This window comes from Myxine glutinosa, chromosome 2 (assembly GCF_964187855.1).
Source record: "Myxine glutinosa chromosome 2, kmMyxGlut1.1, whole genome shotgun sequence".
Taxonomy (NCBI): domain Eukaryota; kingdom Metazoa; phylum Chordata; class Myxini; order Myxiniformes; family Myxinidae; genus Myxine; species Myxine glutinosa.
In genome coordinates this window covers 26,602,602-26,617,702 of record NC_136262.1, presented here as the reverse complement: position 1 = coordinate 26,617,702, position 15,101 = coordinate 26,602,602, and the positions used below count along the sequence as shown (strand labels likewise).

The following is a 15,101-nucleotide window of genomic DNA, read 5'->3' as shown; positions in this document are numbered from 1 at the left end:
GTTTGGCGATATGATCCTCCCATGATAGGTTATGGTTATAGCAGATAGTGAGGCTAAGGAGTTCCAGGCACCACACATCTTTCAGTTTCTGTCCTTTCTGGAGAAGTGCAATGAATAGTTAAATTGCCGGGTCCCTGTGGAGTGACGGAGTGAGAGCATCTCACCTGCCTGTGCATCATGCTCCAAGTACATTTACTTTCCAAGTATGGTACAATATCCAAAAACTTTTAAACTTGCAACAACAATATTCTATGCAATGCTCAGGTAGGGTCACAAAAAGTTCATTCAACAACCATGGGTTTGTTTTTGATATTCCTTCTTTCCCTCTCTTACAGACACAACACCAGAGGACTTTGTGTCCTTCCATAAAGAAATCCCACACGAAGTCCAGGGTCATTTCAGTTCATAAACTTTGGACCAAGAATGCATCTTCATGGTTTCACACAACATCCATAGGACGTTGTTCACCATTTGAAATTTCCCAGAATACATTACTCTGCATTTGCTCTATATCCGTGTTTTTGGTCATATGAAACCACCACAACATGATAATCACTTTCACAACTGCCTGCATTGTTTATTGTCGTGTTTGTTGGACAGGTGAGCTACTTTCGCATGTGTATATTTTAATAACCATAGGTTAGTGAACAATATTGATTTGTTTTCGATTCAGAAGGGCAAAGTGAATTTTATCCATTCTATTGCACGGCCTTGTTTTGAATAAGCACCAGTTATGTGCTAATGATGTAAATAAAACAGATTCAGCTCTTTTGGATTTCAAGTCGTTTTGTCAAGGAATCTGTTTATTGTCCCTTACCCCTCCAATAAGGTCTGGGATGGGGCTGCGGAAGGGGGCTCATTAAAACCGTTGAACATTTCGTTTTCATATTGCAGGTATCTATTCCTCATAACATTATCTCAACTTGATTAGATCACGGCTGTGATTGGCGGAATTATGTTGCCATGGCAACAACCTGTAACTTGGCTTGTGTATAGGGAACATAGCCAACATATAAGAGGTAATGAGAAACTTTTTAAAAATTGAAACACTTGCCAACCACTTTGACAATATCCCGACATGAGGACAGACAAGACTGTCCACGGTCACATTTCTGTGTGCATATTGGGAGATGGATCACAGACAGGTGTAATACGAGTATAATGTGCCTGAGACATGACGTTCAAAGTACTAGTTCTGTATGTGTGTGTGTGCGTGTGTGTGTGTGTTATATATATTGTTGCGGATTCCCGAAGCCCGTTCCCGTTACAAAGGGGGGATTAAACCCCCTTTTCCCCCTGGGTCTTCGGGTCCGCGAGACGGAATCGCCACTTCCGGGAAAACGTGAAAAAGGGTTTCGGGACAAATTCGCACGCACCTTTGGAACCCACGCTGCCACGAAAGCGGGGATCGAGCCTCGCACGAGCCACGCTTAATCGAGTATGCCCAAGCGGAATGCGTATCACGTGACATGCTGTTACTTTTATTGGAACCCAATTCGAGCGGTTTTATTCGTACCATGCGAAGCCAATGGATGGAAGGGACAGGAACGGTCAAATCAGAGGAAGAACACAATTTATTATTATTTACAATGATCCAGAATGAAGGAAAGGGGGACACAGAGCAGAGCTTAACCAGTTTAACTTATCCCCAGACAAATGGGCCCACTCACACACACGGGGAGATGGAGGAAGAGAAGTTCGCGTGCCAAGCGCGCTTCGCCGTCAGTCGACCCGGGGCAGTTCGCCCGGCGTGGCTCTCCGATGTTCACGGCACGTATCCAGGCGAAGGCAGGCAGGAGGAAATCCAAGCGGTGTGTATGCAGGCAAAGGCAGGCAGGAGGAAATTGCATGTCTGTGGCCCAGCGCGGGTCGTCCTTTCGAGCGCGCGATTAATACAGCGCAGAGCACGGGGAACGGGGGAAAGTTCGTGTACAATAGGCAATTCAATTCCTCGTTCTGCAGCTCCACTCGCGTTCTCATCTGCCTTCTGCGTTCTGCGTTCTGACTCACGTGCGTCCTGCTGCTGTTCTTCGTTTCTATGGGCTCGGGGCAGGACCTTATATGGCACCTCCCCGATCTTACCCGAATGTTCCAAGCCCCGCCTCCTGCCGCAGTGGTAAGCCACTCCCCTCGAGCCCTGATTGGCGGCTCGTTGCTTACCGGCCACTCCCCCTGCAGCTCGTCCCTTCGGCTTCGGCAGACTTGCCCAGTCCTGCCGCGTGGCATCCCAGCGCCAAACCAAAAGCACCAAAGCAAAGCGCCAAAAGGACACCTAATCTCACTGGCCTACTCAATGCAAAACTAAACACAGGAATGGACTACGCTTACATTCACTAAGAAATAACTGAACTAAGCGAGGCTACATGTTGTGGTGCAACTAACTAGGAGGGGGAATTAACCTTTATTCCAAAACCGCAACACTATATATATATATATATATATATTGTTACGGCCCGCGGATAAGATGTTATGTTTGCCGAGCGGAGGCCCCGCGGTCGTACAGTTTCCCCGATTCACCTGATCCCCGAACGTTGGCCAGATCGCGCCACAGATATTCAATAGGGAAAAGACTAAGGCGACACGGATGTGAAGAAGAAGCAGACAAAAAGGTTGGAAATACGAATATAATTTATTTACTAGTTACAGGCTCAAAGAAACCAAGGAGAAGGAAAGATAAGAAAATAATATACAGAAGATTTTAGAGACACAGTGAAAATACTAGCTTATCTAACAGGCTTAACTTATTCCCAGGGACAAGACAAAAGACAGACTACGAACACACTTACACGGGGGATGATGATAGGAATGGCAGGAGGTGGATGGCTGGAGGAGGGAGGCCGGTCCACGGATACTGCCGCCCGATCGGCGCGTTTGGCAGCCGCCGTTCCTTTTCGGTCCTGCTCAAAACGTCCGTCTGGTTCCAAGCTGCTGTGGCTGCAGTTTCGGTGGCTCAAGCTGCTGTGGATGCAGTTTCGGTGGCTTAAGCTGCTGTGGATGCAGCCGCCACTCTTGTCATGGACCTCTCTTTGTCATGGACCTCTCTTGTCATGGACCTCTCTACGCAACTCCTGACCACTCTTGCGTGCGCGCTTTTATAACGCCTCCGGCGATCAAGCCGCCGGCCTTCAGGACACGCCCATCGGTGTGCTCACCTCGGCCCTGATTGGTCGGCACGGCCCTCTAGCTCCGCCCTTGATGACGATGGGCGGGCATGCCTTTCTTCCCCGACCCGAGCCTCGTGGCCAATGGTGGTTGAAGAAAACCGCCCAAAATGCAGTTGGCCATGACGAAAGGGGAAATGGAGGTTTTGGGAATGGGAATGAAGAATGAAGGGAATCTATCTTATTTCACTTGGTGCAATGGAGTGTCATTTTAATGGAAGACAAAGCCTTAACCTAATACACAGAATAAGGAAATAAACTACTGAACAGGGATATTATAGTGTCCTTCAATGTATGCTTTATGGAATTAACTACCGGAACGCCCTTTGACCTTTATACAACAGACTGGAGCAAGGAGGGCTCAGAATAAAGCAATAATTCATAACAATTTACAATACAATACAACACAATCAAAAAAAACACAATCCTCATATCCGCAACAATATATATATATATATATTTATTTATATATATATATATATATATATATATATATATATACACATATATATATATATATATATACACATATATATACTGTTATGGATCCTTGTTTTCGTGTTATGGGTCCTTGGGGACTTCACGGGCTCCTCTCGACTACCGGTCCTGAGGCCGCCGGTCGCGGATAACCTCACAATCCGTTAGGTTGCTAATCATCCACAAACACCAATCAGATGACCAAATCTCCCGGGGTCTTCCGTTTGACACCATTTACCTGGGGTGACGTGGCCAACCTAATCGGAGATTACGCCATCAGTTCGTATTCGCTTTAGCTCATCTAATCAGGGGCAGCTGAGAAAACTGCCAAGTACGAGCCGGCTAATGTTGTGGAGCCAATTGGTTGGGAAGAATGTCCCGAACTACTACTATTGCACCTTAGCTGAGTCAATGGAAAGGTGACGAAACGGACAAGTTGAGCACAAACTGCTTACCAAAGAACTGCAGCACACGAGTGTTTACAAAGAACAATAAAGCAACACATTTACACAGCAAAGGTCAAAAAGAAAGATACAATTAACACAAAATGAATCCCCAAAAGCTTAATCCCACTTAACCCTTATCCCATCTCTAATCTTACTTAATTATTTAACACTTTTGACATGGGCCCATCAGATGCACTCCGAGGAAAGGTAGAGAGGAAGAAATAGAAGAAGGGGAGAATAAGTATGTGACAGGGACTAAATGATTAGATTTTGGTGAAGATATGAATATGGATTCGGATACGAGAATTATTTAATTTTCAAGTGATTCTTCACCATTGAGGGATTTGGCGAAAAGCGATAAATAACATGATATTTAAAAAAGTTATGGACGAGTTATGACTAAACTTGGTGGACAAGTTGTTTAGGTGCCAAGAACAAGCCGATTCGATTTTGGTTCAGTTCCGAATCCAGATCTGGACTATCATTGGAATACAAAACAAACTGTTCAGCCTGGTTTTAAAACTGTTTGAGTTATTTTTAGCATACGGAAGTAGAAGAAGAAGACGTTTGAATACAAACAGACATGGACGGGCTTTGTATTTTCAGATGCTTTTTAATTTTTTTTGTCAATATCAAGGCTCCTGAAAGGGCAAGGTATGGTTAAAAATAATCACACAATTGATTTTGTTGTACACCGCTCCTTTCCTATGCCATCTCCAGGCATTGCAAATCGTCATTGCCGGGCACCAAAGGGGGCTCGGCAGTGACACACGCTGATAGAGAGTACTCAGTTTTCACTCTGGTTTCTTGTTGTACACCGCTCCTTTCCTATGCCATCTCCAAGCATTGCAAATCGTCATTGCTGGGCACCAAAGGGGGCTCGGTAGTGACGCACGCTGAAAGAGAGTACTCAGTTTTCACTCTGGTTTCTTTCTTGCTTTCTTGCTTTCTTGTTTGTTTGTCCGGACGATATCTCAGCCATCCTTTAAGCTAGGAAGCTGAAATTTCGGCACAATAGTGAGCAAGTCCTTTGTCAAAAACGGTATTTTTTTTTTTGATTAATCAATAAATTGAGGAGTTATTTAATTATTAGCGATTAATTAAGTACTTATTTAATTAATCAAATTTCCTTTCTCTTCTGACCATTAACTCAGGCACCTTTTGAGTTAGGAAGCTGATATTTGGACATGCCAATGACCAGGTGATTTGACTGCAAAGGATATTTTTGATTTATTAATTAATCAATTAATCGATTAATTATTTAATTATTCGATTAATGACAAAAAAATTTTTTTTTTTAAAGTTACAGATTCTGATGAAATAGTGGTAGTTTATGTGTTCTCTGACCAAATTGATTAATAATTTAATTTTTTTATGATTATTATTTATTTATTTTCATTATTAATCATTTATTTATTTTCTTTCTCATTTGGCCAATATCTCAGGCACCTTTTGAGCTGGGAAGCTAATATTTGGAGATGAGTGACCAAGTGATGTGGCTATCAAGGATATTTTTGATTTATTGATTAATCATTTCATCTATTAATTATTTATTGATTAATCGATTAATTATTTATTGAGTAATCAATTAATTATTTAATTTTTTATAAATGACTTATTTAATTAAATTTCTAAAAGATACATCTTCGGATGAAGCACTGGTGGTTTAGTTATGCGATTAGCCAATTGATTATGAAAATATTTTGTGATAATCTTTTATTGATTTTAATTATACAATTAATCAATCAATTAGTGTACACCTCTCCCTCCCAATGCAGCCTCAATGAGCTGCACTGCGGTATTGCCGGGCGCCGGAGGCGCCCCGGCAATGCCGCGCTGCAGCATATTTAATTATTTGGCATGGGGCGGTGTACTTTGAATGTATGTGTACTTGTTGTACACCGCTCCTTTCCTATGCCATCTCCAGGCATTGCAAATCGTCATTGCCGGGCACCAAAGGGGGCTCGGCAGTGACGCACGCTGAAAGAGAGTACTCAGTTTTCACTCTGGTTTCTTTCTTGTTTTCTTGTTTTCTTGTTTTCTTTCTTGTTTTTTTGTCCGGGCGATATCTCAGCCATCCTTTGAGCTAGGAAGCTGAAATTTCGGCACAATAGTGAGCAAGTCCTTTGTCAAAAACAGTATATATATTTTTGATTAATCAATAAATTGAGGAGTTATTTAATTATTAGCGATTAATTAAGTACTTATTTAATTAATCAAATTTCCTTTCTCTTCTGACCATTAACTCAGGCACCTTTTGAGTTAGGAAGCTGATATTTGGACATGCCAATGACCAGGTGATTTGGCTGCAAAGGATATTTTTGATTTATTAATTAATCAATTAATCGATTAATTATTTAATTATTCGATTAATGACAAAAAAATTTTTTTTTTTCAAGTTACAGATTCTGATGAAATATGGTAGTTTATGTGTTCTCTGACCAAATTGATTAATAATTTAATTTTTTTATGATTATTATTTATTTATTTTCATTATTAATCATTTATTTATTTTCTTTCTCATTTGGCCAATATCTCAGGCACCTTTTGAGCTGGGAAGCTAATATTTGGACATGAGTGACCAAGTGATGTGGCTATCAAGGATATTTTTGATTTATTGATTAATCATTTCATCTATTAATTATTTATTGATTAATCGATTAATTATTGAATTTTTTATAAATGACTTATTTAATTCAATTTCTAAAAGATACATCTTCGGATGAAGCACTAGTGGTTTAGTTATGCGATTAGCGAATTGATTATGAAAGTATTTTGTGATAATCTTTTATTGATTTTAATTATACAATTAATCAATCAATTAGTGTACACCTCTCCCTCCCAATGCAGCCTCAATGAGCTGCACTGCGGTATTGCTGGGCGCCGGAGGCGCCCCGGCAATGCCGCGCTGCAGCATATTTAATTATTTGGCATGGGGCGGTGTACTTTGAATGTATGTGTACTTGTTTTCTTGCTTTCTTTCTTGTTTGTTTGTTCGGGCGATATCTCAGCCATCCTTTGAGCTAGGAAGCTGAAATTTCGGCACAATAGTGAGCAAGTCCTTTGTCAAAAACGGTATTATTTTTTTTTGATTAATAATAATAATAATAATAATTCATTTATTTTGTATAGCGCTTTTCCAGAAGCCCAAAGGCGCTTTGACAGAGTGGCAAACATAATGCATAACAATACATGAAAACAACAATTGCAAAAAGACAAGAATCAATAGGGAAATTAATCAATAAATTGAGGAGTTATTTAATTATTAGCGATTAATTAAGTACTTATTTAATTAATCAAATTTCCTTTCTCTTCTAACCACTAACTCAGGCACCTTTTGAGTTAGGAAGCTGATATTTGGACATGCCAATGACCAGGTGATTTGGCTGCAAAGGATATTTTTGATTTATTAATTAATCAATTAATCGATTAATTATTTAATTATTCGATTAATGACAAAAAATTTTTTTTTTAAAGTTACAGATTCTGATGAAATAGTGGTAGTTTATGTGTTCTCTGACCAAATTGATTAATAATTTAATTTTTTTATGATTATTATTTATTTATTTTCATTATTAATCATTTATTTATTTTCTTTCTCATTTGGCCAATATCTCAGGCACCTTTTGAGCTGGGAAGCTAATATTTGGACATGAGTGACCACGTGATGTGGCTATCAAGGATATTTTTGATTTCTTGATTAATCATTTCATCTATTAATTATTTATTGATTAATCGATTAATTATTTATTGAGTAATCAATTAATTATTTAATTTTTTATAAATGACTTATTTAATTAAATTTCTAAAAGATACATCTTCGGATGAAGCACTAGTGGTTTAGTTATGCGATTAGCCAATTGATTATGAAAATATTTTGTGATAATCTTTTATTGATTTTAATTGTACAATTAATCAATCAATTAGTGTACACCTCTCCCTCCCAATGCAGCCTCAATGAGCTGCACTGCGGTATTGCCGGGCGCCGGAGGCGCCCCGGCAATGCCGCGCTGCAGCATATTTAATTATTTGGCATGGGGCGGTGTACTTTGAATGTATTTGTCCTTGTTTCTATTATTTTGGACCTAAAGAAATCCTAACAAAAAGATCAACCTTTTATATGCTACATGATCTATTAAGACCGTATGTATGTTCATGGACCATGCATCCGAATTACATAAACTGAGATAAATAAAATGTAGATACGGAGGAGAATGGAGAATGATATCAGAGAGAGAAAGTAGAGTTGGGAGTGTGGGAGGAGCAGGGAGAGAAGTATTGGAGGAGATATGAATCAGGGGGAGGGGTGGGGAGCATCCAAAATCCCCCATATTTGCATACGTAATAAATAGATGAGCCAGCTAAGATAAATGTTTCATCGTAAACTCGTAACCCCTTTGTGAACTAAAACATGAAAAGGACCCGATTTAATATGTAAAAGTAATCGTTCTTGATCATCGCCAGTAATTCTGGAGATGGATATTATAGATATGTTAAACGATTTGGACGCAGCAGAACGAATAACTCACGCAAGATAAGAATCCATTTTACAAGATCAGCCTCGAGCTTTGTCAGATTACATGGTAAACGATGAATAGTGCGGGGAATATTATATTGTTCAAAAATAGAGACACCACCAAAACCCGCGGGAAATGCTCAGGTCTGAAGCTTTGACCACCGAGCGGTCTTCATCTTCGATCGTGCATGCACCATGTGCCAGATGGTGACATCCTTCCAATACCTGGGAAGAGGGGCAGCAGTCACGTGAGCCCCCTTCCTCCCCGGGAGGTTATGTAACATCCGGCACAGGATGCTGCACAGTCCTACATGAAGACCATTCAGTGGTCCAAACGTCGGGCCTGAGCATTGCCGTCTGGCAGCTTTAGTAGTTGGTCGTGCGTTCATTTTTCAATGTGGATCTTCCAAACAAAAAAACAGTTTGGAACGATCTTGAGTGAAAGACCATTCCTCACCAAAAGGTGGCAGCATTGGGGAATAATGATCCTTCTTACAGTCGACTAGCTCACTTTGAATGCTGCCTTTCTTCGGGCTGCCATTAGTCGGGTCATGCATCATGGACAAGGTCATCCTAAGGAGGGAGCCACAAGCTGACCGTCTGGAACCGTGTGAACCATGTGGATGCAGAAGGGATCATTTTGTTATACCATGTATGTAGTTGTGGGAGTAAGGGGTGGGGGGCATGGGGGCGAATATCCTAAAATGATAAAGTAAAACGATAAAAAGGAAAGGAAGAAAGGATGATAGGAGAGAGACAGGAAGTATAGTGTGGGGAGAGGATATATATATACACACACAAGCTTTATATATTTGATGATGTGGATTGAGAGGGATTCATATTCAAGAGCACGAGGTTACAATGATATGTAGGCCGAGAGACAAACTAAAATGCTGTATATCCATAATTAACTTAATCAAATATTGACCAAATACATGGAAAGTCCTGTGACCCAGAATGCAAGCAATATAATTATACATGCAATATTTCAAGTGTGCTATCATTTCTATGATTACTTAGTAATTAACAAATTCTTAATTACAATGATTACTTTGTAACTATGCTTGAAAATTAATAATATTAAAAACATCAATTCCGAAGCACATCATAGATCAGAAACCGACATAGGAACCACTTGTAATTGTTTCCTTTCTAATGTATAAAGTCCAGTCTCCGACTGTTTTAAAAGCCCATTGTGGTTGCATTCTGCAAACGGATAAACAACTCAAGTAAATCAACAATGAATGAATAGATGAGCTCTTTATTTAAAAGTTTACAGCCAAAGTAATTTTCATGTAAACACGGCAAAAGTTATAAAATAAGAGGCAGAAGCGGTGCTTGTTACCGTTGCCCAGCAACCCGTCAGCACCATTGTCTACCAGCAGTGAGCATACAGAGGCTGCACTGGCCGACTCTTATTCAAGGATATTTTCGTTTATGGCCAATTTTCGATGGGTTTGTGATTTTTTTCCCCTGGGATATTGGCTTCGTCTTGCAGCAGCATTTAAAATTTCAGCTTTCTACCGCACCTTGAAGGTACAAAACATTTATATCAGTATCAGTGATTCAGTGGTTTGAAAGAGCTTTATTATGTACTGTATTTACTTGCAAAGGTACCCCGCGTTGCTTGGCAATGCAGTCGCTTCGCTGATGGGAATATTAAGTGGGGAGAGAGACGAGGGGGGAGGGGGGAGAGGAAGGAAGGGGGAAAGAGGGAGGAGAAAGAGAGGAAAGAGGGAGGGGTGAAGGAAGGAGGAGGAGGAGAAATGAGAGTGGAAGGTGAGGGGTAGGGGCGGGGTAGAGGAGGGGAAGTAGGAGAGGGGAAAAAAAAAAAAAAATATATATATATATATATATATATATACATACGCACATACACAGATATATATATATATATACACACATACACAAATATATATATACACACATACACATACATATACATACACACACAAATATATACATACACACATACACAAATATATAAATACACACATACACAAATATATACATACACACATACACACAAATATATACATACACACAAATATATATATACAAATATATATATACATATCAAATATATACATACCACATATACACAAAATGTAAATTTTGGGGAAATCGGGGAAATTTTGGAACACCAATTGTACTATTAGAGTAACATTTGGTTGTCAGGAGTTGGATTCGGACCTGGGACTAAATTTGTTAGGCCCAAATTTTGGAACACCAATTGTGTTATTAAGTAACATTTGGTGTCGAGGAGTTGGATTCGGACCTGGGACTAAATTTGTTAGGCCCAAATTTTGGAACACCAATTGTACTATTAGAGTAACAATTGGTGTCGAGGAGGGAGATCGGACCCGAAATCGGACCCGAAGCGCGCTTAACGCGCTCAAAATTACAAGCTGCCGAAATTTATTTTGTTTTATAAAGCAAAACCCGAATTTTGAGATCGCGCCATGGACAATCAAGGCGATCGGATGTCGGTGGGAGAGATAGACAGGGTGGAATCGACCCAGGACCTCGGGGAAATGTAAGTGGGGAAAATGGTGGAGGAGAGTAAAGAAGGTGTGGTTGAGGGGGTATCAGGTGCACAAAATGGCGCTCTCGCGCACGAGGTATCAGGCGCGCAAAAAGGCACCTCGTACGAGCGCGCGGCAGCCGAGCCCGCGGTGCCAACGGCCTGGGATCCATTTCTTGCAAATTTGTTGAAATTTTTGACCCAGTGGGATGAAGAAAACAAAATGTATGCCCAGGGGCTCATATCCAACAGGGAAATTAACAACATGGGTGTTCAAATAACGAACGGAATGAGGGCCGATAGGGAGGAAAGGGAGCAGAGGGACAGAGACCGCAAGTTGGGCGAAAGGGTCCCAGGGGTGCACAAGGAAGTAACGCGGGCCGAGAAGCGCCGGTTGAGCGAAGCGGAGGAAAGCACGGGTACAATGACGGGGGTAGAAATCGCGACACGGGGTTTGGAAAAGCCGGCGACCGATGAGGTAGAGGGTGTTTTATTAAAGCCAACGGTCGCCGAGGTTAATAAAGAAAAAGCAGTAGCGGGAATTAAAATTGAAGAGATGACGGAGGTAGCCCGGGAATTGCAGGGAGAAATGGATTATGTACAAAGTCCCTGCTCACATCACGATGCTGTGCTTAACCCGAATGGAAGTTTGCAGGTTCGCGTGGAGAAAAGGATCCCCCAGGTGAGTCGTGCTGTTGTGTATTGTGCGGGGAGATTTTGTAAGAGGATGTTTGGCGACAAAAGAATTGTCGCGCGATTGGGATCGAGGAGGCATCCGGGCGTTGGTGAAGGGTCCCGTGTGAGTGGAAATGGCACGCGTGTGAGGAAAAAGTGTGCGTCGGCGAGTGGGTGTGTTATAAAGTGTGAGTGTGAAACCGAGTGCGAGCGAGAATGCACGTCGGGGTGTACGGAGTGTGACACGAATAGTGAGTTGGTGATGGCGCAGGTGCGAGAGGGCACATCGGAGCGCGAGTGTGAAACCGAGTGCGAGCGAGAATGCACGTCGGGGTGTACGGAGAGTGACACGAATAGTGAGTTGGTGATGGCGCAGGTGCGAGAGGGCACATCGGAGCGCGAGTGTGAAACCGAGTGCGAGCGAGAATGCACGTCGGGGTGTACGGAGTGTGACACGAATAGTGAGTTGGTGATGGCGCAGGTGCGAGAGGGCACATCGGAGCGCGAGTGTGAAACCGAGTGCGAGCGAGAATGCACGTCGGGGTGTACGGAGTGTGACACGAATAGTGAGTTGGTGATGGCGCAGGTGCGAGAGGGCACATCGGAGCGCGAGTGTGAAACCGAGTGCGAGCGAGAATGCACGTCGGGGTGTACGAAGTGTGACACGGAGAGTAAGGTGGTGGTGGAACGTGTGCGAGGAAGCACACCTGAGTTGGTCATGGCGCAGGTGTGGGAGAGCCCATGTGAGCGCGTTAGTGGGTGGATGCAAGAGTGCACGCCCATGGTGAGTGTTACGGAGGACGTAACGGAGGAGAGGTGTGGACCAAAGTGTGCGCGAGAGGTGTGGTGTGTAACAGGGAGAGCGTTGGTGGAATGTACGGACGGCGTTGGAACGCCAGGTTTTGTGAGGGTGAAAGGGGTAGCGTATGCTTGTAAGCATGCAAGTAAAGCACCGATGGTAACCGGTTTAGTGGTTAGAGCGACGGATAGCCGATGCGAGCACTCGGTGCGAGGGGTGCTTGGTTGGGTGCGAGGCCCGGCGCGGATCGATGCTGCGTCGCTCCTCTTCGAAGCGTCGTTGCCGATTCGGGCTTGGCCCCGCCCCGCACGGTCGAGTCCGGGCTTTGCCGGGCGAGGCGACCGGTCCGGTTCAAGGGCGAGTGGGAGGAGGCGGAACGGTGCCCCCTCGTGGGGACGGGGTTCCGACCGGGGGAGATTGAGCCATCGGGCCCGGGACCGCAAGGTGCCGCGCCGAGATGGTGCGTGGAGCCTCGGTCCAACCAAACCACCTCCCTTGAACCGAAAGCCGGACGGATTCAACCTGCAGGCAACCAAACCACCCGAATTCATTGCTCGGCTTTACGAAGCCGAGTTTAATGATGTCATGACGCACCGAGGCTAGGATATAGCGGACTGTGATGATGGTGATCGTGATAGTGATAGTGTTTTGATCCGAAATTTAGAAAAGTGAATAGAATTGGCAGTAAATGGAAAATTTTTGAATTGGTTGGAATTTGGACGAACAAAATTGATAGTGGAGAGACCCCCGATGTGGTGGGATGGCAAATCCACCCTCCCTCACAGAGTGGGGCAAATGCGCAATAGCTTATGGGGTGTATGGCAGTGAAAACTAGCCCGGGTGGGTTAGGATATTGATAGGGATCTAGCGAAGATGACATTAGGTAACGTTAAGTTTAGTTAGTGACTGATACCTGTAGTGGGGACGCAGGTAGATTAGTGTGGATTATAATGACGTGGGAGCGCAATAGTTTAAAGGGACGACTGGGAAGCGCAAGTTTCAGAGGGGAGTAGTTAGCTGAGATGATGCCGTGTGTGTGAGGATTGAACAGGTGAGAATGGAACAGGTGTGATTGCACAGGTGTGCAACTGAACAGGTGTGTGGAGCAGTGTATGAGGGAGTGGTGGTGATTGCGTGTTGTGTTGACCAAATGGTCCAGGAAGAAAGGAGGGTGCAGGTGGCACCAGGTGTGAGGGCACAGGTGTGCAACAACAGGTGTATGTGGCTGTGTGGAATAAATGGTAGTGTGGAATATCTGGAGTATTGGAATGGATGGTCGTGGAGTGAGAATGGTGGAAATTGTGGAGTGGAGTGGATGGTGCGAAGGTGTGAATGGGGGAAGAGTGGACCCCCATCACGGATACCCGGGGCGGGTAGTGTAAGTGTTAGGTAGAGGGTACAGGTAAATTGTGGTTGGATATTGGCATCTGTGGTGCGGGTGGCAGAATGGTATGTGGATGGGTGCATTAGTGTTGTGGAAATGGCTGGGCGTGTAGCCTGTTAGTGTGTGTAGTTGGTTTGGGCACTCCACCACTGTGAGGATGTCGGCCAGGTGAGGCCGCAGGTGGGCTCTGGGAGCCGGTAGTAGTTGTTGTGGATGGGGCCCGAGGATCCGGAGGACGGACCCGGGTAGCCCAGTGCCAGAGGGCACCATGGGGTGATAGAGCCAGTAGAGGGGCTGTCCCCAGTTAGTTAGGTTAGGGTGAGGAGCTAGGTAAGCTCGGGTGGCAACTACAGTGGTGGAGGTGTGCAGGTGGGTAGACCTGTTGGGAGAGCTAGACGTCGCAGCCCAGAAATTGTGCGAGAGCACCGGGAGATGAATCGGGGGAGTGAGACCCCAAATTGAGAAGCACCACAGTTTGGTCAATGGGAATTGGTTATTAGAACCCATAGTGTAAGTTGGCCAATGGATTGGCAGGGAGAGACCCCGGGTAGTGTAAAGTGTGTTAAAGTCATTTAGAGGATAGTTAGGATGAAGGATCTCCTCGCACCATCTGCATCCACTCACCTGAGGTGACAGGTACTCCACACCATGCCATGTTTTGATTATTTTTTATGATGCAAATGTTTGGATTGTGAGACGCATCATGACGTGGGTGTGACATTGTGCGTAATTCCATCTCTCCCTCCTTATGAGGATTGATGATGAATTGGTGATGGCAAATTTTGAAGTAGAGGGATTGTGGTGACGACTTTGGTATAGGGGAAATATGGGGAAGACGTGACAGTAGTGACGAATTGGTAATGTGTAGATTTTGTACATATGGGGTAAGGGCAAGGGCAAGGGTAGGGTAGGTGACCGGGGGGTGACGTACGGTAGGGACGAGCTTTCTCACTTCGCCCTCCGTACGCATTTCACCTTGCATTGCCTTTTTGACGTGTACCCTTGTGACCTTACCCCTCGCTCAATTGTCTTTCTTTTGTCTCCCACATGACCTGTGCGCCATTGGGTGCCGATGGGAGCGTGCGTGAGGTGGCCATTGTGCGCCCGAGATTCCCAGAA

At 43.7% G+C, this 15,101-nt stretch overlaps 1 protein-coding gene across 2 annotated transcripts in view; it reads left to right on the top strand.

Annotated features, from left to right (window-relative positions):
- The window catches only part of LOC137421978 (cartilage oligomeric matrix protein-like), a 140,598-nt gene extending 139,818 nt beyond the window's left edge, over positions 1 to 780 (top strand). The window contains exon 24 of one of the 2 annotated variants that reach the window (XM_068108614.2): positions 336 to 780. In XM_068108614.2, the coding sequence (XP_067964715.2) occupies positions 336 to 409 (74 nt within the window). In that variant the 3' untranslated portion in view covers positions 410 to 780. The remainder of the gene's footprint in view (positions 1 to 335) is intronic. The other variant, XM_078773025.1, reaches the window with a different exon arrangement.
- Positions 781 to 15,101: the final 14,321 nt, after the last annotated feature.